This window comes from Alexandromys fortis, unplaced genomic scaffold (genome assembly GCF_014885135.2).
Source record: "Alexandromys fortis isolate MF-2015 unplaced genomic scaffold, M_Fortis_MF-2015_v1.1 scaffold_16, whole genome shotgun sequence".
In the NCBI taxonomy this organism is placed as follows: Eukaryota; Metazoa; Chordata; class Mammalia; order Rodentia; family Cricetidae; genus Alexandromys; species Alexandromys fortis.
The window spans coordinates 11,914,842-11,939,629 of record NW_026067893.1 but is presented as its reverse complement, the minus strand read 5'-3'; the positions used below and the strand labels follow the sequence as shown (position 1 = coordinate 11,939,629).

The following is a 24,788-nucleotide window of genomic DNA, read 5'->3' as shown; positions in this document are numbered from 1 at the left end:
AAATCCAAGATGTGGTGGAAACCCTCATCTAGAGAGATGTGTGTGCTGACCCACCATCCAGGGAAGAGCAGTAATGAGGCTCTGGAAGAAAGCTCCTATGAGTGTGTGGTATGTCTACAGCAACGAAGAAAAGTACTCTGAGATTCCAGGCAAGAAATTTGCAGGAACCGCATTTCTCCATCTTTCAAAACTGGAGCAAGAGTGGAAAATCTGTGAATATATCGCTAGTGATCGTCTTGAGGGGGGTGGGGAGATACTGGTTTTCAGTTTCTGCTGTTCTTCTTTTCCAAGACTTCTTCAGACGCTTGCATTAGCCACTTTCCTCAGCTGTGATGAAATACTCGGCACAATCATCTTAAGGAGAGAGGAGATCATTTAGGTTCACAGTATGAGGGTGCTGTCCATCATGGTGAGGAAGTCATGGAAGCAGACATGAAGAGAGACTGTTGACACTGTGTGCAGACAAAAGCAAGCATGGTGCTTCTCAGTTTGCTTCTTTTTATTCAGTTCAGGACCCTAGCCCAGGGAATGATACTCACATGTACGGCGAGTCTTCCTATTTTAATTAATCCAGTCTGGAAAATCCCTTACAGAAACGCTGGAGGTTTATTGTCTAAGTGATTCTAGATCCTGTCAAGTTGGTAATACATTTTAACTATCTCCTGAGCGTGTATTATTTTAGTATCCTGTGTAAAACCCAAACAGGCAAACAACAAGAGCAACAAAATCAGTGGGGTCTTGGAGATGGCTTGGTCACATCTTAGTTTGAAGCTTCCACATTGGTGTAAATGGATGAAATCTTGAGTGCTTCTAGAATGTAATCAAAGATGAAGGGTCATAATTCTCCAAGTCAGGAGAGGGAGACAGAGATAGAAGCCAACAAACAGCCATCATCGTGTTTGCCTGCTACCATAGTGCTGGGGTTGCCAAGGCCAGAATATGTCTGGATGCTTTCTGGCTATCCAGTCTAGATGAATCAGTAATCTCCAGGTTCAGTGAGAGACCATGGCTCAAAAAGAAAATTAGAATGGAGAAATGGTTGAAGAAGACGTCAGAACTGATGTGTTTCCTCTATGTGTGCACGTGTATGTTCCTGCATACACATGTACACATATACAAATAAAAATAATAAAACATCTTTCCCTTTCCCCAAGTGTCGATTGCGTTGGGTGGGTTACTCAGTCTAGGGGTTTGTAACCCACCCTGCAATCAGTTATTCCAGGGTCTCGGAGGGGCGCTACCTGGAAGGGAATGAGCTAGGACAGAAGAATGAGGCTAAGCAGATTTGTCAAAGCCCCCTTTATTAGGATCATGGTTGCTGCTTATATAGGCCCTGGATGAGGACTTGGTGGGCAGGGCACGGAATCTCGCAGCATGGTCCCGGTCATGTAGGCCAAGAGGTTACATTCGGACAGGTAGGCCAAGAAGTCACGAGTTGCCACACCTGGTTCCCTGGATAGCTGGAATGTGAGGCGCGTTCCGCTAACAGATAAGTTAATTGGGTGTGGGGCAGGTTCTCTCAATAGAACATAATTATGGGTGTGGGGTTCTCTGCAGACTCCCCAGGGTGATGGTTCCTGTAATGATTTTTAGGGGGGAAATGGCTCGTGACACCCAAGGACCAATACGATTCCTTTTTTACTAAAGTGCTTCTTTAAAAGTGACCTTTACTGTTTTGGGATTCAGTTTCCCTTCCGGTTCTTAAGGAGATCTGTGTTGTCCTACATAGTGGTCCTGTCTGCCTCAATGTACTCATTGAGTTCTCCAGGATAGGCATCATTCGGTTTTGAGGTCTTCCTGAGTTGTTTGCTAGACAGGTACTCATGTACTTTCTGAAAGGATGAATGAAAAGCACAATAGGGCATTCATATGAGCAGATCAAAAACTCACTTTTAAGAGTCTGGATTACATTATTCTTCAGTAATGTATTTATAATACTTGACACTAGGGGTCTACTGTGCCTAAAAATTCATGTGAAATATGCCACCCTCATAGGTGATCAGGTCTGAATTTTCTTCAGCACCTGCAGCTCTAAGTGACACCCAGAAAGTCTTCTCTTCTGTCTGGGCTGTCTGGGCTGCAAACCCAACATTAATGTGCCCCTTGGTTCTTTCAGGTTTAGAGAAGGCTAATCCTCAAAGTCTGAAATCCCCATAGTATATTTTAGCAATTTAACTTGGCATTTGCAGTGACAGAGAAGAGCCCCCTCGATGCTAGAATTGGATGGCTCAGCATCCTAACCCTTTCCTAATGCATTCATCTCCATCAAAATTTGTCGTAAAAATGTTCCATGTTGTACCAGCGGGAAATCTCAGTGGCATTCACAAATAAGCACTCATTTCTTACTCATAGGACGGCAGTGGACTGGTATAGGCTGGGGTTGCTCGAATATGACTCTGGGATGTGAATTTGGTCCTGGTGGGAGTCACATGTTTATCATCTTTTAATTTATATGTGAATGATGGAAGACATGCACAAGATACTTGACCATGCAAACTCACTTTTTCTCTCAACTCCCATACAGTCCTGACTTCTCATTGGTTATAGCAAATCACATGAAAGAGTTCAACCTCATTCATGAGGAAAAATATTCCTAAGAATTTGGGGGACAAGGGGATATTTAAGAATTATTAGATAATGTACTTCAGGGTTTCAGCACATATCATACTCATTTTTATTCTCATCTCTGGAGAGAGATACAACTCCTGATCTCCACGCATGTATTCATGACAATGGTACCCAACACAAGTGTAACATACACACACAGACACAAATATTGTTCATGAAATAGATATCTCTATAATAAAATAAAACTCTTCCTTTGGATACTAATTTGCATTTTATATACAGTATGTTGAATTAGGTAGAACCCCAGGGTAGCCATGAAGGAGACATAGCTTTCTATGTCTTAGTGAAAGAAACGGACTGCGTATCACTCTTTCCCCACAGAACGGGACTTAATTCCGATGAAAATCCAATTGATTTGTTAAGTACTTGTATTAGATACACATGACACAGTATCTTCCGTCATAACGACAGGTTAGCATTTATTTAACGCTTACTGCTATGTGGTAGGCACTGAACAGTACGCCACAAATGCATATTATCTCAGTGAAATGCAATACAGATATAGCTCTCCAAGCTTGACGTAGCAAATAAAATATGAAAGTTAGAAAAATCAGGACAAATTTGTCCGTGGCTGGTGAAGACGGGGGCAGCCAGGAGAACACAGATGCTGAGACAGAGGGATGTGTCTGGGAAGCTGACTGTACTGATGTCTCATCATACACAGGCAGAGGTCCACGTTCTCCTCCAGCCTCAGCCCATGCCATGTCTTGTCCATGCTGCCGTTTTCCAGCTCTTCCTACTGACTTTTATTTCACCCTTATTTCTGTTGGCAGGTTGTTTTTAACAGGAAGAGTAATGGTAGGAGGGGCTCACAGTGAGGACTCTACCCCGTTCTGCACTGCTGCCATTTTCTGTGCTCCTCCGGAGGGGCCTGCAGATGCTGGGGGCTCTAATTCTCTCTCTGTAATAGAAATGATTAGACTTGAATGCGTTTGACCTCGGGAGTTGGAGAGCCTGAAAGTGGGATCAGTTCGTTAGGCTACAGCTTCACAGCTCCCCACCTCCTCTCTAATACCTCATTTTAATAGGGATCAGCTCGATGATGAGAAGCTGGGCTGTGGCATCGCATTCCAACACATCCGATACATTTTGGGGTTATGAACTTCTTTGGGACATTTGGTTTAAATGCTTTGCATTAGTCTAAATTGAGTCTAAATGCTTAGAAATAAATCGACTTGCAGATTCTCTTTTCCCTTAGCTTCAGTACTTGCTGTTTCTTCGTTGTCACTTAAATGTCGCTCATCCTCTCGGTATGGTGATGGATTCCTGACTCTTGGCTTCAGGAGCCTAGAAGTGAACTTGCGATTCTGTGCACTGTTGTGTGCAGAACGATGGCCCTGCTTCTTGGATGCTAAAGAAAGAAAAAAAGAAAGAAATGTCCTTGCCAGCATCGTTTCTCTGGAGCTTTATCCTGTCTGTGCAAAGGATCATTCTTGTTATAACATCTCTCAAAGTGATTGAACAAGCAATTTTTTCCATTCTCTGATGCACTGTTAGATATTCTGAATGGTGATGACACTGCTCAGAGCAGTTTCGGTCTTTTCATTTCACTGACCCCGTGAGAGTGATGTCTGTTCTGTAAAGACGCGAAATCTCACGCTAATTTAGTGCCTGCCTGCCAGTCTGCCTGCCTCCCTCCCTCCCTCCCTCCTTCCCTCCCTCCCTCCCTCCCTCCCTCCCTCTCTCCCTCCTTCCCTTCCTCCCACCCTCCCTCCCTCCCCTCCCTTCCCTTCCTTCCAGCCCTCCCTCCCTCCTCTCCCTCCCTCTCTCTTTCTCTTTTTCCTACTTACAATCAGATAACAGATCCACGGATGAGCACCTTATTTAGATTTTACGTTTCTTCCTAACATTTATTTTAATTATCAGGTTGATATCTTTCAAAGCAGCCTGCTGTTCTGTTAAGAGTCCAACTCTGAAGGTTGCAGCAGTGCTGGATGAAGGAACAGAATTTCTTTTCACTCCTGGTATCCACACACCTCTCCCCTACACGCAAACCATCCAAGCCACTCCCCTTGAGTCTGCACATATTTTTAGCACATTTTCTGTCTGCGTCAACTGAATGATAGCAGTAAACAACAAAAATAAACAATGGCAGGTACTTATCAAATGCTTTGCGTAACTCTTAATTATATGCAGCTAATTCTAATTTTATATAATTATAATGGTAGAGGCTATGATTGTGTCTTCTTTGTGTCTAGATCTAGGAAAAGCTGCTACCCATGCACTTATGGAATTCTGGGGTGACGGTGATAGGCATTGCTTTACTGATGAACTCACTGCTTTCACAGTGATTGTGTACAACGTGAGTTTTGGGCGGGAGGGTTGAGTACTAAGAACAAAGAGGCAGTTCTCATTAATTATAAAGCTGCTAACATTATCTGCTTAGATAAGATATGTGAGTCTGTCTTCAGAATTTATCCAGTGGCTTTCCAGTGTATGTCTTAATCACTGATTTCAACCGTTCATTTAGTATCCATTCTGTAGTGGGGTCACTCACTGGAGATAAGCTGGAGGGTGGGAAATGTGTCTTGTTCCTCTTTGTAATGATCATGCTTTTATAGGGCCTGCCATAGTCAGGTCCTCAATCTGTGTTCTTTGAGTGAATGACCAAAGAGGCAAGGGAGTGAAGGAATCTGTGAGTGAGTCAATGAATAGGTGAGTGGATTAATAGATAGGGGTGCGAATGAATGAATGGGTAGGGGTGTGAATGAATGAATGGGTGGGGTGTGAATAAATGAATGGGTAGGGGTGTGAATGGATGAATGGGTAGGGGTGTGAATGAACGAATGGATAGGGGTGTGAATGAATGAATGGATAGGGGTGTGAATGAATGAATGGGTAGGGGTGTGAATGAATGAATGGGTAGGGGTGTGAATGAATGAATGGGTAGGGGTGTGAATGAACGAATGGATAGGGGTGTGAATGAATGAATGGATAGGGGTGTGAATGAACGAATGGATAGGGGTGTGAATGAATGAATGGATAGGGATGTGAATGAATGAATGGATAGGGGTGTGAATGAATGAACAGAAAGGCATTTCATTTGCTTTCTGAAACTAGCAGGTACCTCAATGCTAAACTTGAACAGAAATGCTACAGGCCTATACCACTTAAAATTTAATTCATAGGTAGAATCCTAAAATGAAAATTTAACAGACCAAATTCAATAGCACATTCAAGGAATCATCTAGTCTGTCCAAAGAGGGTTTCTTCTAGAACTGCCAAAAAAAGTTTCCTATTGAAGAAAGTGGTGCTGGTGGTGTGGGAATGTAAAGTGTTACAATCATTGTGGAAAGCAATCTAGCAATATGTATATATCTTTTGAGCCAGGTATTCCACTCCTGGGAATCCATTTCCCAGAAGCAAGAGCACCAATGTATGAGAATCCTTGTACAAAATGGTCATTGCAGCCTGGCTCCTGGTAGCAAAAAGTGGTCAGGTAGTTAACTGTGTGATGGTGCATGCATGCGTGCTACAGGCTATTCAAGAGGATGACTTAGAGCTAGTTAGCACGGTTTCCTTAGGTAACTGCGGGGAAGTTTGTACGGAAAGATGTCTAAAGAATGAGAATGAGCCCCAAGCAAGGACTACAAAGGGAAGGAAATCCACGGGCTGCAGACTTGCTGGTTGAACCAGTTTGGAAGTATTACTTCCTTTGACCTCAGTTTTCCCGATTACAGGACACCGGCGACAATTAGATGAATTAACACGCAAAGTGCCATGGCCGTAGAGATAACGGACAGCTGTGAGTTATTGTCACGGCCTAGCTTGTTGTTTGTTTGTTTGTAAACCTGAGTAGGAAAATCAGAATTCAAAGAAGAGCAGGAGACAGACGCACCCGGTTGTTGACCTCCTTATGTATTGTGGAGACAAGGGGGGGGGGCTGACGTGGGATGGAGAGTGAGAAGGCCCATGTAAAGAAAGAAGTGCTCACTTCACGTTTGTGAATTGAATTGAGATTATGGCATGTGGGACTATCATAGAGAAGCTCGTTACTTTTAACAGAGAACTTCGTTATTCAGTATATGAAATGAATTGTTCCAGGAAGAACACTGGGGCCTTGTGTGTGCCGAAGGCTCTTAGCAGAGCGGGGTAGAGCCTGGTGTCACTTTAGCTGTCTGTAAGGAGCTCTCAGCAGGTGCTTACATATTTTAAACAACAGGCCTGATGGGAAAACACTACAAAGGGGCTGGTTGAAGAATGCATTTACTGGAACTACTAATTCCACGCTGGCAGATAAGCGGGCTGGGGGCGGGGAAGAAAGTGTCCACAGTCAAAAACGTGTTTGGTAACACGTCGGTTGCAAGCAGCACATGCCTGGACCACAGGACCATGAGCCTGGCAGAAGTGTGTGCTCCTTTCTCACCTTTAGGTTCTAGAAAATGCTGCTTCCTCAGAGGAACCTTCCAGACTCATGCTGTTCAAGGATGTCCCGGTCCTTCCGTCTTCTGCCACCTCATACTCTTACTGTCAGTTGTCACCACTGAAAGTTCACTAGAATGTCGCAATATCTTAAAGTTTTTGTCTCCTCATGTGCTAGTGTTATTTACATTGTAATTTAGTGGACTCTTGTCAGTCTGCCAAAGTCTTTAAAAGGCATTTAAAAAATAACTTTTCCTTTAGAGGCAGTTTCTGTGGCCACTGCAGCAGAGTCACGATTAGGGAATTTCTCCTTCATGGACAGGTTATGGGGAGGAATTCCAGATCACACTGGGGTCTCAGGCCCCTGTTTCTCATCTTTGTGAAGGCGATGTGGCTTCTTGTCCTATCTGGAAGTGTTGTGTGCATAGTCCATTGTAGTTTTATGAAGTCTACCTAGATCACCTAATGAAAAGGACTTGGCATTAGCAAGACAGAGTTTAATGGCTATCCCACAAAGGTCACTTTGCAAAACCCGTCACAGTGAATTTGAGAGAGCGTTCTTGTAACAACTTCCTAGCTCTGTATGTTAAGATCTTAAATTCAGGGCCTCCCTGCCATATTTTTGTATGCGGTGCACAGTAGACATTTCCAGAACGGAAATGCTTCCCTACTTATGATCTTAGAAAATAACTGTGTTAAGCCTTTAAATTCGAGCACTAGTGCCGTGTGTGTAAAATCTGCTCTTCACTTTTGTGCTGTGCAGACGCGATGATAGTCACCAACTTTCTGAGTGCTGGCATCTCTAGCAGCTACTCTTAGATAAAAAACCTCATCTCTCCCAAACCCATAAGCACAGATGGGCTTTTTAACTGTGTTCAAATACTTTCTTCTCCCCCAGGTCCTTGCAAACATGGAAGACATTAAAGTCCGTGAAATACAGATTTTTGACTACAGGAAGAAAATTGCTGAATCAGAGACTAAACTAAAGCAGCAACAAAACCTGTATGAAGCCGTGAGGTCAGACAGGAACCTGTACAGCAAAAACTTGGTGGAGGCTCAGGTATCGGTGTTCGTGTCCTTACCTGGTAGATATTCAGGTAAACAGTGTGTGTGTGTCCTTACCTGGTGGAGACTCGGGTAAACAGTGTGTGTGTGTGTGTGTGTATGCCCTTACCTGGTGGAGACTCGGGTAAACAGTGTGTGTGTCCTTACCTGGTGGAGGCTCAGGTAAACAGTGTGTGTATCTTTACATTTTGATTTCTCTCTACCCTAGGTTTAAAGAACTTCCTATTACTCTGCGGGCAGTGTTAGGCAATACTAAGGAAGCCTGCTCCATCTGCATGAATTACTATCAGTTTCTACACACTGTCAAGTTGCAGGAAGTGGGAGTGCCAGAACTCAACAGCCCACAGAGAGTGCAGCCTCATTTACATTGCTGTATAGGATTGCTGCTCTTACCTCGGGTTTTAGATTGGTTGTTAGCTGCCAAGACTTAGAGTGCAGTTGTATATATTCCTTCTTGTTTAAACTGCAGTCCTGGCTTTGGCATCTTTTTTACGATGATTTTTGTGCTTCTAACTTCTTTAGTCAAAGGAGATAATGTTCCTGTGTGTGTGTGTGTGTGTGTGTGTGTGTGTGTATGGTGTTTGAGCATCTGTGCTACATAGTGCACTGTTTATATGTTGTGTGTCTCCTGAGACTCTTCCGTGTCATTGCTAGAAGGTACTTTGATGTTGATGGACACAAGAGACAAAGGAATAGCCTAGTCAGGGTTAGTCAGGCACTGTTTTGAGAGAGCTCTTAAATAAATAGTGAACTTCCATGCAGATGATGGTGTCTGTCTGGTTTCCAAACCTTTCTCCCTTCCTTTTGGTTAGGATGAAATAACAGAGATGAAGAGAAAGTTAAAGATCATGACGCATCAAGTGGACCAGCTGAAGGAAGAGATCTCCGCCAAGGAGTCGGCGCTAGTGAAGCTGCACCTGGAGCAACAGCGCATCGAAAAGGAGAAGGAAACCCTGAAGGTACTGGGCTAAGGGCAGGCGCTCTGGGCTGGCATCTTCCTGGCGGATGCAATTCCTGCTCACCAGAAGCACCAAGGGGCAAGGAGAGCAACCAGGAATGGTTACCTGTAGCCTCAGTTGCTAAGATCCAGAGGCCACCCACACCAGGTGCTGGGAAGATTACCTTTGCCATCTCGGCCTTGGTCTCCTCACAGGTGATGGTCCCGGTCCAGTGGGGGAGGAGAGTGGCAGATGCCCATGGCTCCTAGCTCATTTGTGACCAATATGCCTCAGTGGAAGAGAAGCTAACATGTTGGTAGTGCCCAGGAAGTCCTCGACTTTATAGGTTACCTACCACCCATTTGCATTTACAACCCATGACGAGCCCTGTGTTCATACCTAACACACCCAGATTCCACTCTGGGCTTTCAATGAGATGCTATTTGTCTGTCTGCCCCTAATTGCCACTCCTTTGTGTGCAGGTGACTTTTCTGTCTGCAGTGTAGTTACCTACCATGTGCTAGAGCATTTCCATCTCTTGGTTTGCTGGGACCAGGTTCATGATTGACTTTGTATCTAGGGTTCTCGACCTGTGTAGCTTCTCCTTCCAGAAACACCTCTTTCCACAGACCTTACAAAAACACACTTGCTTATTTGTTTGCTTTTAAAAATGTTTCTGGGGGTGAACTCAGGCCCTTGTACATCCAAGACATTCTACTATTGAGCTATATATCCAGCCCTTGGGTTTTTGAGACAGGGTCTTCCTAAGTAGCTCAGGCTGGCCTCGAACTCATGAGCCTCTGGCCTGTACTACTTACTACTACTTCCCCTCCTCCTCTTCCTTCTTCTTCTTCTTCAAAATAAATTTATTTATTTATTTTACATCCCAGTCACAATTCCCCTCCCTCCTTCCATCCCCCTTCTGTTCCGCTCCTCCTGTTTCTGTTTAGGAAAGGGCACATCTCCCATGAGTATCAAGAAAACATGGCATATCAAGTTGCAGCAAGACTAAGTATCTCCCCATGTATTAAGCTGAGAAAGGTGACCCAGTATGAAAAGTAGGGTCCCAAAAGCCAGTAAAAGAGTCAGAGACAGCCCCTGTTCCCACTGTTAGGAGTCCCACAGGAAGGCCAAGCTACACAACTGTAGCATATATGCCTAGGTCAGTCCCATGTAGGCTCCCTGGTTGTTGGTTCAGTCTCTGTGAGCCCCTTTGAGCCCATGTTAGTTGATTCTGTGAGTATTCTTATGATGTCCTTGACCTCTCTAGCTCCTACAATCCTTTCTCCTCATCTCTAAGATTCCCCAAACTCCAACTACTGTTTAGTTGTAGGTCTGTACCTGTTTCCATCAGTTACTGGTTGACACCTCTCTGATGACAATTGGGTTAGGCACCAATGTGGTCACTGGGGTTGACCGAACCACTACCTGTACTTCTTTAGTGCTGGGATTATAGCCAGGTACCTCCACATCCTAATAGACAAGCGCTTTAAACCTACAAGTTTAGAACACTCACATACATTAAGACAATGTAAGATAGAGTCCCCTTCTACCTCATCTGACCAAGGGACTGAAATGAGGAACATCTAAGAGGGTGATGGAATTTCAGTGTAAACAATCTACATGCACAATCCTTAAGGATGTATAAGATCCACCTGTATCTTTATTTTTTTAAATATTTATTTATTTATTAGGTATACAATATTTTGTCTGTGTGTATGCCTGCAGGCCAGAAGAGGGCACCAGACCCCATTGCAGATGGTTGTGAGCCACCATGTGGTTGCTGGGAATTGAACTCAGGACTTTTGGAAGAGCAGGCAATGCTCTTAACCTCTGAGCCATCTCTCCAGCCCCCCACCTGTATCTTTATAGCATGTCAGAGGCATGTAGCATGATGAATAGAAACCCAGAGACAGACATTAGTTCAACCTGAAGGTCAGAAAAGCAAAACAGCCAGCCACTGGCTTTTACCTTTACCTCGGTCAAAAGTGGTGATCCTGCCTCCAGGAATCTCAGAATGAGACTGTGTGTGAGAGCTGTCTCTTCTCCTCTTATATTCCTCTCTAGGACTGGGATTAAAGGCATGCACCAATACTGCCCAGTTTCTATGGCAAACTAGTGTGGCTACTGGGATTAAAGCTGTGTGTCACCACTGCCTGGTCTGTAAGGTTGATCAGTGCAACTGAGTTACTCTCTGAACTTCAGACAAGCTTTATTTATTAAAATACAAATGAATTACTACAGAGGCCGAGTGCTATGATTTCTGCAAACAGTGGCTTTCAAAGATAGACATTGTCATGTGCGCGTGCACGCAGTACCATGTAGGTTTAATGCCACATTTCCTTGATTCTAGGATGCCATAGTCTGAAATATGTACTCTTAATTTAATAACAGCTTTGACGCTCTAATGATAGGTTTTCATGGAAATGGAACTGTTGCATTAAATTAATTTAAGACGCACTCAGTATGAGAGAGATTAAACTATGGCAAAAGTGTCTTTATGAAAAGAATGTGGTAATAGATATATTTATTTAGGACTCTATCCCCATCACTCTAGCTCAAGAAAAAGCATGGAGAATTCTTCATGCAAGCTTACTGATATATAAAGAACTTTACAAATTTTGAAACTATTCTGCATTCGTTCTTATTCTTATTCTTGTTCTTATTCTTGGTCAAAAGTTGTTTAGCTGGGGGATGGTTTGTTTTATCCCAGAGTCACTAGCAGGATGGGGTTTAGTTACTGTTGAACAAACTGGAAAAATCTCATTATAAACCCCGCTGCACCAGGGGCCTCTTGGACCACATTAGCAAGGCTTCAGTGTAATAAACTTTGCTAATTGGTATATCATCTCTTTCTCCTGGAGGAGGCACCGATTCTCATCTCTGCTTCCCAAGTGATGCCCAATTCTGAAGATTAACCATAGTGAAGTCCAAGTTGGAATTAAATGCTTCCCATGGAATTCACTTTAGAATAAACAGTGTCCCATACTTACTTCCTATTTCTTCGAGTTTGCTGTTAGATTGTATCTATTTTAATGATACCTTCCATTATTAGGCATCTAAAACATAGCACCAAAGAAACATCATAATAAGAGAAAGGGACTTAGGCTGTGCATTTATACATGCTTGGGCATCGGAGTGGGCAAAGAGCAGATACGAGGGTGACTAAAAGGCCTCTGCCTGGGAGATGGACTCCCAACAGGGAGTCTCAGGTCTGGATGGCTTTGGCCGCTGGTTTTAGGAAGGTGATGGTTTTGGGTGTGCAGGATAAGTGGGGTTACCAGCATTTCTCACTGAGGGAAGGGTGAGTAATAGAGAGAGAATGAAGCTTGTTTGATTTCTTATCTGAGGTTATCCGAGGGTGACTGGTCGGTCATGGTGCTGTGAATATGGATAATTCTGACCTATCGTTGAGTCTGTTTGACATCCCTGTGAACACTATGACAGCTCATATGTGGAGTTCCAGCTTGTTGAGCGGTTTAGACTAAGAATTTGAATCACATTTCCACACTGGCCTCTGGGCTGCAAGTATGTTCTGTGTGAAAACTAAAACCCCAGAGGGAAGAGCAGATTCTCTAGGAACTTTGCCCACAGAGATATTTTTCTTTTATTCTAAAAACTATGTGGGTACATAATCCCTTTGGAGGGGCACAACCTCACAGACTCAGTAGATCACAAGAGGAATTTTTATAGGACAACTCAACTTACTACTTCCCAAAGCCTCCAGACTGATGGTTGTCATAGGAGGTCACCTGCACCCCACTCAGTCCCCTCATCCAAACAATTTTCTCTTTGCATCTTTCTTAACCCCTCTCTGTTGGCCCCAGTCTCTGCTGACTCGGGATCACAGGCACCGTCAGTGCATCCTGCCTCTGACAGCATGCCGGTGGATCTCTGCAGATCAGGCTCCATCTGCAGCCTTCTGTTCACTTCACTCCATTCTCATTTCATCGACTCTGAAGGAGTCTTCTCATTTGGAATGCCTGCCTTCCTGTCCTAACAAGCCCCCAATGCTGTCTCGCCTCTTCCCAGCCATCCTGCATCTGCTTGACAGCACTTTGATTCCCTGTGAATAATGCAGCAGTAAGTTCTCTGCCTCCAGAGCTCGGTAGCACATTAGGGACTGGCCTCAGGGTACCACATCCTTCCACTTAGTGATTCTGTCCAACGACATGGATGGGGAGCTGGTATCCATGGGAGGCACGGGGTGGCGGATGAGAAAAAGCCTAATTACACCTGTGGCTGAAGACTTGGGTGGTACATGCATGAGCCAGTGAGACTCTCCCAAATGTGGCTCTTGGGATACAGTTTGCGCCCAGTGTCATATTTGATGATAATCAGTCCATAAGTACTGATTTCAAAATTATACAACCCTGAAGCTGAACAAAATTGTTAGTGAAGGGTGTGTCTAGTCATCTCACTGTAACCTCCTGCCACCAGTACTGCATTTAGCAGGTGCAGCAACTTGAAGTCCTACCTAGGATGTTGCCTGGTAGGTGTGCAGCTGCTGGGTGCATAGTGGCTGTCACCCTTCCTGAGAGGCAGCTCAGATTTATAACTGCTAAATGTATTAGGCCCTAGGTATTTTGTTGATGCTAACATTTGCTGCCAATGCCTAATGCCACATCTTGTTTACAGCCCATAAATTTACGACACAAGGAGACCACTCAGAATTTTGATCCATTATGAAAAAGGTACCCAGCAATGCCAGACGCACGGCTGGTTTTACATTTCAGACAGATACTTTTACACACTGTTGATTGCATTTTAATATAACAAGGGTTTCATTTTGTTCCGCTGATGGATTCTGATCCGCTCTTGGCACTTAGGGACAGAGAAGTGAGTGCGCAGATATGGGAAAATAAAAGTTTTATGAAGGGAAGCGTGAGCCAAGCAGGTATTTCATTGCTGTCTTCACTGTCACCTTAGATGATTACAGAACCAGACAAGGCTGGTTCTTCACTCTGGTTTCCAACAGGCACCCCCCTTGAATGGTAAATTCTAGGCCCAACCTTTCCTCAATCAGTATTTCATTTTGCTTATCCCTGAATCAAAACATTTCATGAATGAACAACACAAAGTGCCATCAAAGAAAGCCTGGCTTCACAGTGGCTAGTTGTACTTATTATGTACACTATACCTCTAACAGCGGGTGTGCACCGTCTCTTACTGCTTGGGTAAGCTGCAGTGTGCAATTCATGACTCCTGGCCCTCATAGGCTCGAACCAGGCCTTGATCTCAGTTGGGCTGCTGTACAAGTCTTTTATTATTTTGGTGAGTTTGAGCGTGGGGTTCCCAAAAGTCACCTGAAGGACAAAAAATAGTATAAGCCTTGTGCTGTCATTTATAGCAAACCTCTCTCTCTCTCTCTCTCTCTCTCTCTCTCTCTCTCTCTCTCTCTCTCTCTCACGCACACACACACGCACACACGCGCACACACACACTGGAGGCCAGCCACTCACTTTCCCATCTCTATTCTTGTGATTAGAGGGATGGGAAGGCAGAGCTCCTCCCCCTCATTGCTCTCCCCTGTGCTGACTGGTCAACTGTCCCACTGTCCTTCCTGGCTGGCCATGGATCCCCCCCCTAAAACACATTCTTCTTTCCTTTAACATGGAACTGCTGGTTCCTTGTTGCAGACTCTTCATAGTGTATTCGATCAGATGATCCATACCAGGCCTGCCAAGCTGTTTGTCAGCCTCTCTCCCTCCCACCCCCAGCCTGGCCCGCTGGTCCAGCCTCGAAGGGAGCACTGTTCTGTCTGCTCAACACAGCAGATGTTTCAGTTTGCTTGAGCTAATTCATATAGCCCGACTGCTGGATGCCTCCCTCCGACACACACCTCTCCAGCTGGGCGTCATCTGTCACCTGCCTAGGACTTGACGCATTCTTCTCTTGTCAATCCCAAGCAGGCACGTAAACTCCTTCTTGTGTGTGCTCACGCCCTTTGCCATCCCAGCCGATGGCACGTTCATGCTGTCGGTAGCTGTACCAGTCATCCTGAGCGGGTAATGAATACTCTTACTCATTTGATTTGTAACTCTTGGATGCAGGCAGTAGGCAGAGCACAGCGCTTTTGCGTCAAAAGGATCCTGCTTGGAGATCTTAACTTCAGTATTTACTAACTCGGTGACATTGGCTAAACTATGTGTTTCCCTTTGTCTCTGTGCAGGGACACACAGTGTCATGCTTGGCATATCGTAAGTCACTTGTGTGCTGTGAAACAGATAGAAGTGGTTTTGATGGCAAGGATTTTCCTTTCCTAACTTAATAGCCCCTTCCCCCATTTCCCTGCGTTTTTAGTGAACCCCACCTTAGCCTCCGATGAACCTTGGTTCAAGTGTGAGGTCCCTGAGGCCTCTGCTAGGTGATAGTTGGATGCCTTTTCCTTTGACTTCCTGTGTTTGCAACTCACTGTGTACATGGAGGGCAGCTGGGGAAAGAGTCAGTGCAATGCTTCCTGTGCAAGCATGCTAGCTTGACCCTAGCATTCATCTAGCAAGCCTGGCAGAGATAGACAGTGGTATCCATGTATAATTCCAGTGCTGAAGAGGTAGGAGCAGGTGGTCCCTGGTTGCTGGTCAGGCAACCTAGTCAAATTGCTGGGGCTGGGACCCAATGAGAGACCAACATATGACACTGACCTCTGGCTTCCACACAGATGTGCATCTGCATACGCACGCATGTGCACATACATACCTAAATGTTCACAGTCACAAAAATAGCAAAAAGGATACTGAAAATTGTTGCCTGAACTCAAAAATGTGCCTCTTAGTTGCATGCTTCTTATATATCATATCTTCATTTCCATATCAGAGATTTCTTAAGAATTTTTTAAAGATCATAACCGTTCTGTCGTATCAAAATGTTTTGTGAGAGATGCTTCGCTGCTGTTTTTGACTAGTTTAATTCATTCTCATAACAGACCTTCTCTTGGTAGTGAGTGTGCCGGTTGTGGTAGGACCACTAGAGAGGTTGGTATGTGTAGACACCTTCCCCGTCCTCACCCACACCCTCTTCCTGAACTGTTTTTAGTGAATTGTATTGGGGAGGGGGAGATGCTGCTGAATTCCAATGAGGCCCCTTCTCTGCTTATACAGAAGAGCGATAGGAAACTCTTAGGGCACAGCCTCCAGAAAGACCAGGATCCCTGGGCACTGTTGATTCGCTGGTTCTTGTGGGTGTGCAGGCTCAGGCACACTGAGCTTGTTTGGGCTGTGGTGGTGCTGGCCCTCTGTTAAATGAGACACGAGAGGAAAGCACAAGAACCATGGCCGTGCGGCCAAACCCAGCCCACTGGTCCTGCTTAAGCGACTGCTGAATGCGATGTGTCTGAATGGCCCACTCTCTATCAGGCTGAGCTGCAGAAGCTGAGACAGCAGGCCCTGGAGACCAAGCACTTCATTGAGAAGCAGGAGGTGGAAGAGCGGAAACTCTTGCGCATCATCGCCGAGGCTGACGGGGAGAGGGTGCGGCAGAAGAAGGAGTTAGACCAGGTAGAAGCGCCTTGTCATAGCCCCCCCCACAAGCAACCGTGAGTCCGTTGCCCTTGGCAGCTCATATGTGAAGATCAGCAATAGAGTCTTGGGCCGACTGAGAAATAATCACCCATCCCATCCACAGTGATGACCACTTCTTGGCATCAGTTATTCTTCTAAGCACTGGGGACATGCTGGCCAATAATCCTGTTTCCAGGGAATTTAAACTGTAATATAATATAGCTGCCCATATATAAGTGCCAGTTATAATTACATGATAGAAACTCATGTGCATAATTTAGGGATTAGAAAAAAAATTCTTTAAAAAAATGGTCTCCATATGTAGACTAGGCTGGTCTTTAATTGGTTATCTCCCTGCCTGAGCCTCCTGAAATCTGGGGTTGTAGCTGAGAGGCTTGTGTCACCTACTCTACTGCACTGCAGAAATCCAGATGCTCTCAGGGTCCTGTCTGGAGAAGCTGGTCAGTGTGGATTGTAAGAAGTGATGGACAGGAGCTGGCCTGACGGAAAAGCACTCACACTGAAGCATTTTTAAAAGACAGGTTGGAGGTGCTGGAGCAATGGCGCAGGGGCTGAGAGCACTGGTTATTCTTCTAGAGGACTGGGGTTCAATCGTCAGGACCTGAGCTATGGTGCACAGCTGTCCGTAGCTCTAATACCAGGGGACCTGATTCCCTCCCCTCTCCTGGCCTCTGGGGATACTGTACGAACCAGGTGCACAGATACATGTGCACAGGAAAACGCATCTAAAAATAAGTACATTTCTAAAACTTAAAAAAATTACCTTGGGAAAAACACCTGAAGGACACAGCTTCAGGGCAAGGATCCCTGGATTATCTGTCCATGGCTATTCAATGGGAGAAATGCCATGCTGAGTACCTAGTGGGGTGTTTCCAGTGTGCTGCCCACGGGGCATGTGTGGACACAGGGTAGATATTTGTGCATGAGTTGGATGCTGACATCATGGTGAAAAGGGAGACTTTTTTTTTTTTTTCACTCCAAGAGGCCATGTCTTTCCAGGTCATCAGTGAGAGAGACATCCTCGGGTCTCAGCTTGTTCGGCGCAACGATGAGTTAGCCCTGTTGTACGAGAAGATCAAGATCCAGCAGTCTGTGCTGAACAAAGGCGAGACCCAGTATAACCAGAGGGTGGAGGACATGCGTATCCTTAAGCTGGAGATCAAGAAGCTGCGCAGGGAGAAGGGGATCCTCGCCAGGAGCGTGGCGAACGTGGAGGAACTCAGGTAGAGGAAGGTTGCAAAGGTCTGTGGGGAGCCCCCACAAAAGGGCCTCATATGGGTCTTCAAAGGCTGGCTAACCTGAAGAAACTCAGGTGGAAGGAGGTTGTGGAGGTCTGCAGCGAGCCCCCTCGGAAGGACCTCGTGTGGGTCTTTGAAGTTTTTAAGCAAATTACACAAAATGGACTTGATAAGATGAAAGGGTCCATTGAATGAAAACAACTTTTCCATAAATTCTCTTCTGTGCTCGTGCCGTGTCACAAAAACAGGCCCGTCTCCCTCCAGGGAGTGTAGGGGAGAGCAAAAAGGTCACTAAAGCACCTTTCTCTAGCTTTTTCAAAACGAAATTTCCAATCAAAGCACAAATACAAATAAGCACAAACCAGTAACAATTCATAATTTTTTTCCCCCTCGGTGAGTTCTTTGGAATTCCTTTAATTAGGTAGCATGCAAAAGACGAAGCATCAATATTTAAATGCCACCTTGATAACATATGCATCTCTTTTTCTTGGAATAACACATATGATGGAAAGAGGTGGAGAATTTAATTCTATCACTCTCTGAAAATCTGTTTCCTTAGAAGGCGGCCAAACTTCTACCTGCCTCTTCTTTTTTCCGCAGCTTCCACTTAGCTCACATCTTCCTTCTTTAAATCTTGCACCATGCAGCATCTGCTTTCCCTGTGGGAAAACATTGTGGGGTTCCATACGAGCCACTTCAGGGCACTGAATGAGAGAGCTGACATTCCTTGGTGACTTCCCTTATTCCCCACAGACCTGTACAAGTGCAGCTTCTCCTCGGCCACCCAGGGAGAAGGATATGGTTTGGATCTGATGCTTCTATTAGTTAGAGGAAAAGAGACTGATGTTCAGGAGTCGTGAGTTCGCTGCTATCAAGGATGGATCAATCCTTTTGTTTTTGGAGTTTTCTTGTCTTTCAGATAATGCACACAGTACATATTCATTGTAGAAATATGGGCAATGCAGAGAAGACACACAGAAGGGATTGGAAACATCACTCGCAACATTGCTACTCAGAGAGACCACCATTTGTGCTTCTTAGACAAGTGGGCTCATTCTAAGTAGCCGCTGAATGATCTTAAGGGCTGTCATTATATCTGTCAGCCATGAGTTATTTTTATGACCTACGAAAAGGACCAAATTCGACCCCTTCCTGTCAATATTGTTAGTTTGTTGATAATGCATTTTATTTCCCTTCCAAGGAGAGGGCAGTCTCAGGACAAACGGAGACAAGCAACCTCGCTATCTACCAGCTATGTGAGCTTGGGCAAGTGTCTCTGAGGTTTGGGCTTGTGGTTACAGTTCAAGGCAGTAGAAACAAACCCAATGTGCAGGGTCTCCTCCACAGTCAGTCCTCAAGTGTGGCAGCCTGTACTTTTTCCTTCCTCTCCCAGTGATGTTCTAGAAAAGCAAAGTGTTAAGGATATGCTTTTAATTCTAGGCAGCTTGTTCTGCACTCCCTGATGAGTGAGCATCATGCAGTTAATTCTAATGGTTTGTCTTGTTAATGAGGGGAAGTTGTATTATTGGTTTAAATGAAGCAATTAAGTAAAAGAGATGGCTTCATGTTAGTAATCCACACACCCACGGCAGATGAGGACAGATCGTAATGTCTTTACCGCGTGAGTCAAAGCAAGCATTCGCCCCTTCTCCTTCTCCAGCAGAGGTTTTGGTAACTAGAATCGCTCAGGATGCCGAGGGTGGCATTACCCAGAGATGCTCAGAGACTTTTAGAAGCACATTTAAAACAGAGCTGGGGCTTCAGGGCTTTTAAAAAGCCACCTATGCTTGCTGGCTGTGGGACTTAAGGTAGAATATCTTCATTGCTCCAAGCTCAGCATCTCCAAATCCAGGCTGCAAATTGAAATTATCCACAGGACTTTTCAAACCTATGAAATGGGGGCCCTGCACCACACCCCATGTAGCAGAGGTCCTCTGGGGAATGGGTCCATGCAAAGGGATGTTGGGAGCCCTGCATGTGATTCCTCTACCCAGTGAAGATGGAAGTCAGAGACCATAATTGGTGCTGGCTTGTTGCCTGCACTACAGTAACTCACTGTCAAGTGTGGAACTTGCAATATTGAGTGTTCACCCCGATCACTACTATAGAGACAGAAACACTGAAATGTATTTTTGGGATTCTCAGGGTTCACTTCCTGACCTGGTGTGAACAGAGACTGTTCTTTTGTTTCCCAGCCGCCCAGACCCAAATAATCACATAGAAACTATATTAATTACAACACTGTTTGGCTAATAGCTTAGATGTATTCCTAACTAGCTCTTATATCTTAAATCAACCCATTTATATTAATCTGAGTATCACCATGAGGCTGTGGTCTACTGGTAAGGTTTTAGTGTCTTTCTCCTTTACCGCTATGTGGTGTCTCCCTGACTCTACCTTCTTTCTCCCTGCATTCAGTTTAGTTTTCCCACCTAGCTCTATTGTGCCCTGCCATAGGCGAAAGCAGCTACTTTATTCACATCATACAGAGTGGAATCCCACATCATCTCAACTCTGCTGAATAAAAAGGAAGGTTTTAACTTAACATAGTAAAATTACATATACAAAACAGTTATCAAGCAAGAATTAGTCTATTTGTACTAGGCAAAAATAAAAGAAAATATTCTATCATCTATCTTTGTGAGTCTAAATTTCATATCTCATTTATTTTTTATTATAACTAATGAAAACTGTAACTATAAATGTCTTCAACTCCATCAAAGATCCCAGAAGGGATATATTATTACCTAAGTAAACAGGAAGTGCATTGTAAGCATCTTCCAAAACTCTAGAATTGACAGAGACATCTTGCTGTCTGGACAGTCACCCAGAGTTCTTCTTTACTATTGAGGCATCCATCTTCAGCCTACAGGCCCATAGTATCCAGCAGACCTTTTCATGAAGCAGGAAATTTGAAAGACTCGCCTATGTTGGCAGTTTGTCAATCACTTTCTTTTGTGTTCTGCAGAATGTCTGACAGAGTCTTTCATGAAGCAGCGACCCTGAAGGATTATCTCACCTTCTTTTGGCAAGGTCATCAGTCATTTTTCTGTGGGTCCTGCATGTCCAGTTTATACACATACCATCAAACAGTCCAGGCAAGAGCAGTTTCTTGCCCAAATGGCTAGCCTTGTCACATTGAAGGAAAATTCCATAATGAGTTTCTTCAGTGCCCATCAACCTTTCTGAAGTAATTGGTGCTGCCAGAAGCAGACATGTCTCCACATCGAGAATAGTCTAAGTTCTTAAAATATTTAAATTCCATATTTTGTAGGTCTTCGAAGTGTTGAAAATTATCTATCAAGTGAAATATATCTCTGTGTATATAGAAACCTAACATAATTAAAAGTTTGATTATAAATGGCTACCTCTTAATCTGTATTTCTTAACTATACATTACATTTTAAATGAACTATATAAACATAACTTAAGCAAGAATAGAAATACACATATAACAAAATTGACCTTAATTTTATATCAATAAACCAAAGTTCACACCGATGCAAAGTATTCATTTTAATATCATATCTTCCTTTTTTTTTAAGAAAGAGATTGACAGTGACCATTAACCACTTATACCGAACCCCTTTTAAATGAAAACCAACATTTATAAACAATTGTTTTGGGGCTTTGGGCATAGTTTTCTTCAAACTTCTTCCTGCTGTTAGTTGGGCAAAGTATTTTAGGGTTTGTGAGACCTTTGTGGGGGGAATCTTGTTCCACCAAACCCCATTAGCCTGGAAGGAATTCACAGTTTCTCATCTTCTGTAGAAACAAAAGCAGAACACCTTTTACAAAGTAACAAATCCATAGACTCAAATTTTGAAGTCAAAATACCTTTAAAATATATGTGTTGATTTAACTTAGCAGCCCTATAATCAAATGTCTCTCTGTAGTCAAAAAATTAAAAGAAAACACAAGAATATACATAATCTAGACTCTCTGTGTATAGTCCATCTTCATGTGGCTTATTTTTTTCTTTACTCTATTACTTTTTAATATTTACTCCTTTGATCTTTTGACTGTCTGTACTCTTTTATATTACTTTTACTGTTTCTTTAAAGATTTTTACTTTTTAAAACTATTTCTTTCTACAACTGCCTATACCTATTTTCCTTTTTTTCCCTTAAGCCTATGTACATTTTAAACATTCTGTGACCCATTCAGAGGTTTATTTTTGTCTGAATCTGTCTTTATTGTGTATCTGTAATTATTTGCTGACCAGGAGAGCTTTTTTTTTATGTTAAGCAGGCATAGCTTGGACTAACACTGTGGCTTTGTCTGTTGGCCCTGCCCCATCCAACATGGTGGAGGTAGGTTCTCTGCCTCTGCGAGCCATGCTCATCACCCCAGCTCCACGGATGCAGTGGGTCTGTGTCACCATTAAGCATCTTGTAACACTCTGCTCACAAACCCTATTTAAATTCTCTGTAACAGGACTGCCTGAAAGAGCCAGAGTCATTCTTGCTGCCAGTACAAACCAGGAAACCATTTCCTATAGGAGCTGCACCTTCACTTGCTGCCCACAATCAGAGCCTATCTGAAAAAAAAAAAATGTAGCTACCAAGAAGTTTTTCTTGGCTCCCATTTTTGTGGATCCAGAAGCCCTCTTTTTTTTCCTTAAGCTTTTTCAGGTTTTATATGGATCCATGTCCCAGACAGTAGGTGCCATTTGTAAACAGAGACTGTACTTTCATTTCTCAGATGCCCAGATCCGAATAACTACACAGAGACTATATTAGTTACATCACTGTTTGGCCAATAGCTTAGGTGTATTCCTGGCTAGCTCTTACATCTTAAATTAGCCCATTTCTATTAATCTGTGTATCACCATGAAGCTGTGGCCTACTGGTAAGGTTGTGTCATCTTTCTCTTTTGGCAGCTACATGGAGTCTCCCTGACTCCACCTTCTTTGTGCATTCAGTTTAGTTTTCCCACTTAGCTCTGTTGTGCCCTGCCATAGGCCAAAGCAGCTACTTTATTAACCAATGGTAATAAAGCATGTTCACGACATACAGAGGTGGAACCCTACATCAACCTGGTACCTTTCATATGCTTCTAAATTCCTCAAACCTTCAGAACCAAGATTCTAAAGGCTGCTGTTGCTCAGAGCTGAGGTAGTTCCTGAACTCCAAATGAATTAGTATTCTTGTGACCTGCCTAGGTTTGGGAAGCTGGTCTCTCTCAGTGCAAACAAGTTTCCCAGTTCCAGATTTTTATGCCAGATACAGTGTGTCTACAGTGATCAAATCATTAGTTTTTTTCCCCCATGTGTATATGTGTTATATACATGTATGAGTTGGGGCACACATGTGAGTGTGCACATTGTGAATAGAGGTTGATGTCCCGTGCGTTCCTCAATCATTTTCCACTTTGTGAGATAGGTCTTTGATTGAATCTAGAGCCCACAGACCCAGCCTGTCTGGCTAGCCAGCTTATCCGGGGGATCTCCTGATTCAGTCTCTCCAGTGGTGGGATTATGTGTGGGTCAGTATTCCTGGTTGGCTTTTACATGGGTTCTGGAAATTTGAACTCTGGTCCTTATGAATTTCAGGGCAAGTGTTTTTTTGTGTTGAGCACTCTCCCTGAAGCAAAAAATAGCATATTCAAGAGTTCTTTGCCAAACAAAGTTTGTCTTATCCAGGCAGGAGCTTTTCCACATGCAAAGAGAATTCTTGAAGGAAAGGACAAGATGTCGAGCCCTGGAGGAGGAGCTGGAGAACCCCATGAATGTGCACAGATGGAGGAAGCTTGAGGTAACACCTGCTGAGCACACTTCCTGTCCCCAGCTTTCCTCTCCACACACCCAAGACTCCTAACCTAAAGCAGGGTGAGAGGTTCCCTTTAGTTTCATGATATGCATATTGTCACCTATGAGGTAAAACTGAATCAAATGTAAATTAGGTTGTTTTAGAACCAGATGGTTAATTTGACTTTAGCTTTAAAAGTCTTGGACAAAATCCTACCTGCCCCTAAAAAGACCCTTTGAAAGCTATATACATTGCTTTCATTGATGGGTATGTATCTTGCTTTTCAGGTAGTTTTGATCTTTGGATTGACTATTAATTGCCTTTGGCCATCTCTCCCACCAACGTCTTAGCCATCTTTCAATTGGGTTTGCATTTTTTCGTTTCCTGAAGGAAATAGGGTTCGGTGACTCAAATCTTTTCAAAGGCCTAGACTGTGATAGCCAACCCCTTTCTCTTAGGACCTGGGGTTAGAGCCGAAAGTACTCCTGGTGAAGGATGGGTAATCGACTTTTTCTGTGGCTCCTGTTAGGTAACATGAGCAGCTCAGCAAAGAACAGGCACAGACAAGCTCTTCTTGGTCAAGACAAAGATGGTCCCCTCTTTTAGTTGTACACAGCAATGTGGTGCCAAAAGGGACTTTGGCTAAACGACCAATTACGATGTTGAGAGATATAAGTCTATGGCACAGCAAAGTTCAGTGCGGGGTGGAAAATCATCCAGATAGGATTTTATTTTTATTTTCTTTTAATGAAGAAAGTATTAAAGTTAATGCATTATAAATTGTGTAAATACAAGGCCTGGATTTTAACAACATCCAGGACTGCCAAATGAATGTGTGCCAACTCATGTCCAGCTATGTGGGCATCAGCTGGTGCTGGGCAAGCAAAGTCAGAGGCAATGGAACATTCCTCTTTAGTGCCCCAAGTGGAACAGCTGACCAACCCAGTGATTACCAAGGATCCGCCTGGGAAATGGACCTGAAGCTCTCACACCTGCTTATATCACTGTAGTTGGAAACTGTTCCTGGCTGCCCAGACTCGAAATAATTATAAAGAAACTATATTATTTAAAACGCTGCTTGGCCAATAGCTTATGCATATTTTTAACCAACTCCTTTAGCTTAAATTAACCCATTAATTAAATTAATCTGTGCATCACCATAAGGTTGTGGCCTACAGGCAAGGTTCCAACATCTGTCTCCTCTGGTGGCTACATGGTGTCTCCCTGACTCAGCTTACTCTCTCTCTCTCTCTCTCTCTCTCTCTCCTCTCTCTCTCTCTCTCTCTC

At 43.9% G+C, this 24,788-nt stretch overlaps 1 protein-coding gene across 2 annotated transcripts in view; it reads left to right on the top strand.

Moving 5' to 3' along the window:
• Positions 1 to 24,788, top strand: part of Cfap58 (cilia and flagella associated protein 58) — a 120,802-nt gene that overhangs the window by 43,657 nt on the left and 52,357 nt on the right. For both annotated transcript variants that reach the window (XM_050145021.1, XM_050145016.1), the window contains exons 10-14: positions 7,889 to 8,050; positions 8,868 to 9,014; positions 16,349 to 16,489; positions 17,513 to 17,736; positions 23,396 to 23,507. In XM_050145021.1, the coding sequence (XP_050000978.1) occupies positions 7,889 to 8,050; positions 8,868 to 9,014; positions 16,349 to 16,489; positions 17,513 to 17,736; positions 23,396 to 23,507 (786 nt within the window). The remainder of the gene's footprint in view (positions 1 to 7,888; positions 8,051 to 8,867; positions 9,015 to 16,348; positions 16,490 to 17,512; positions 17,737 to 23,395; positions 23,508 to 24,788) is intronic.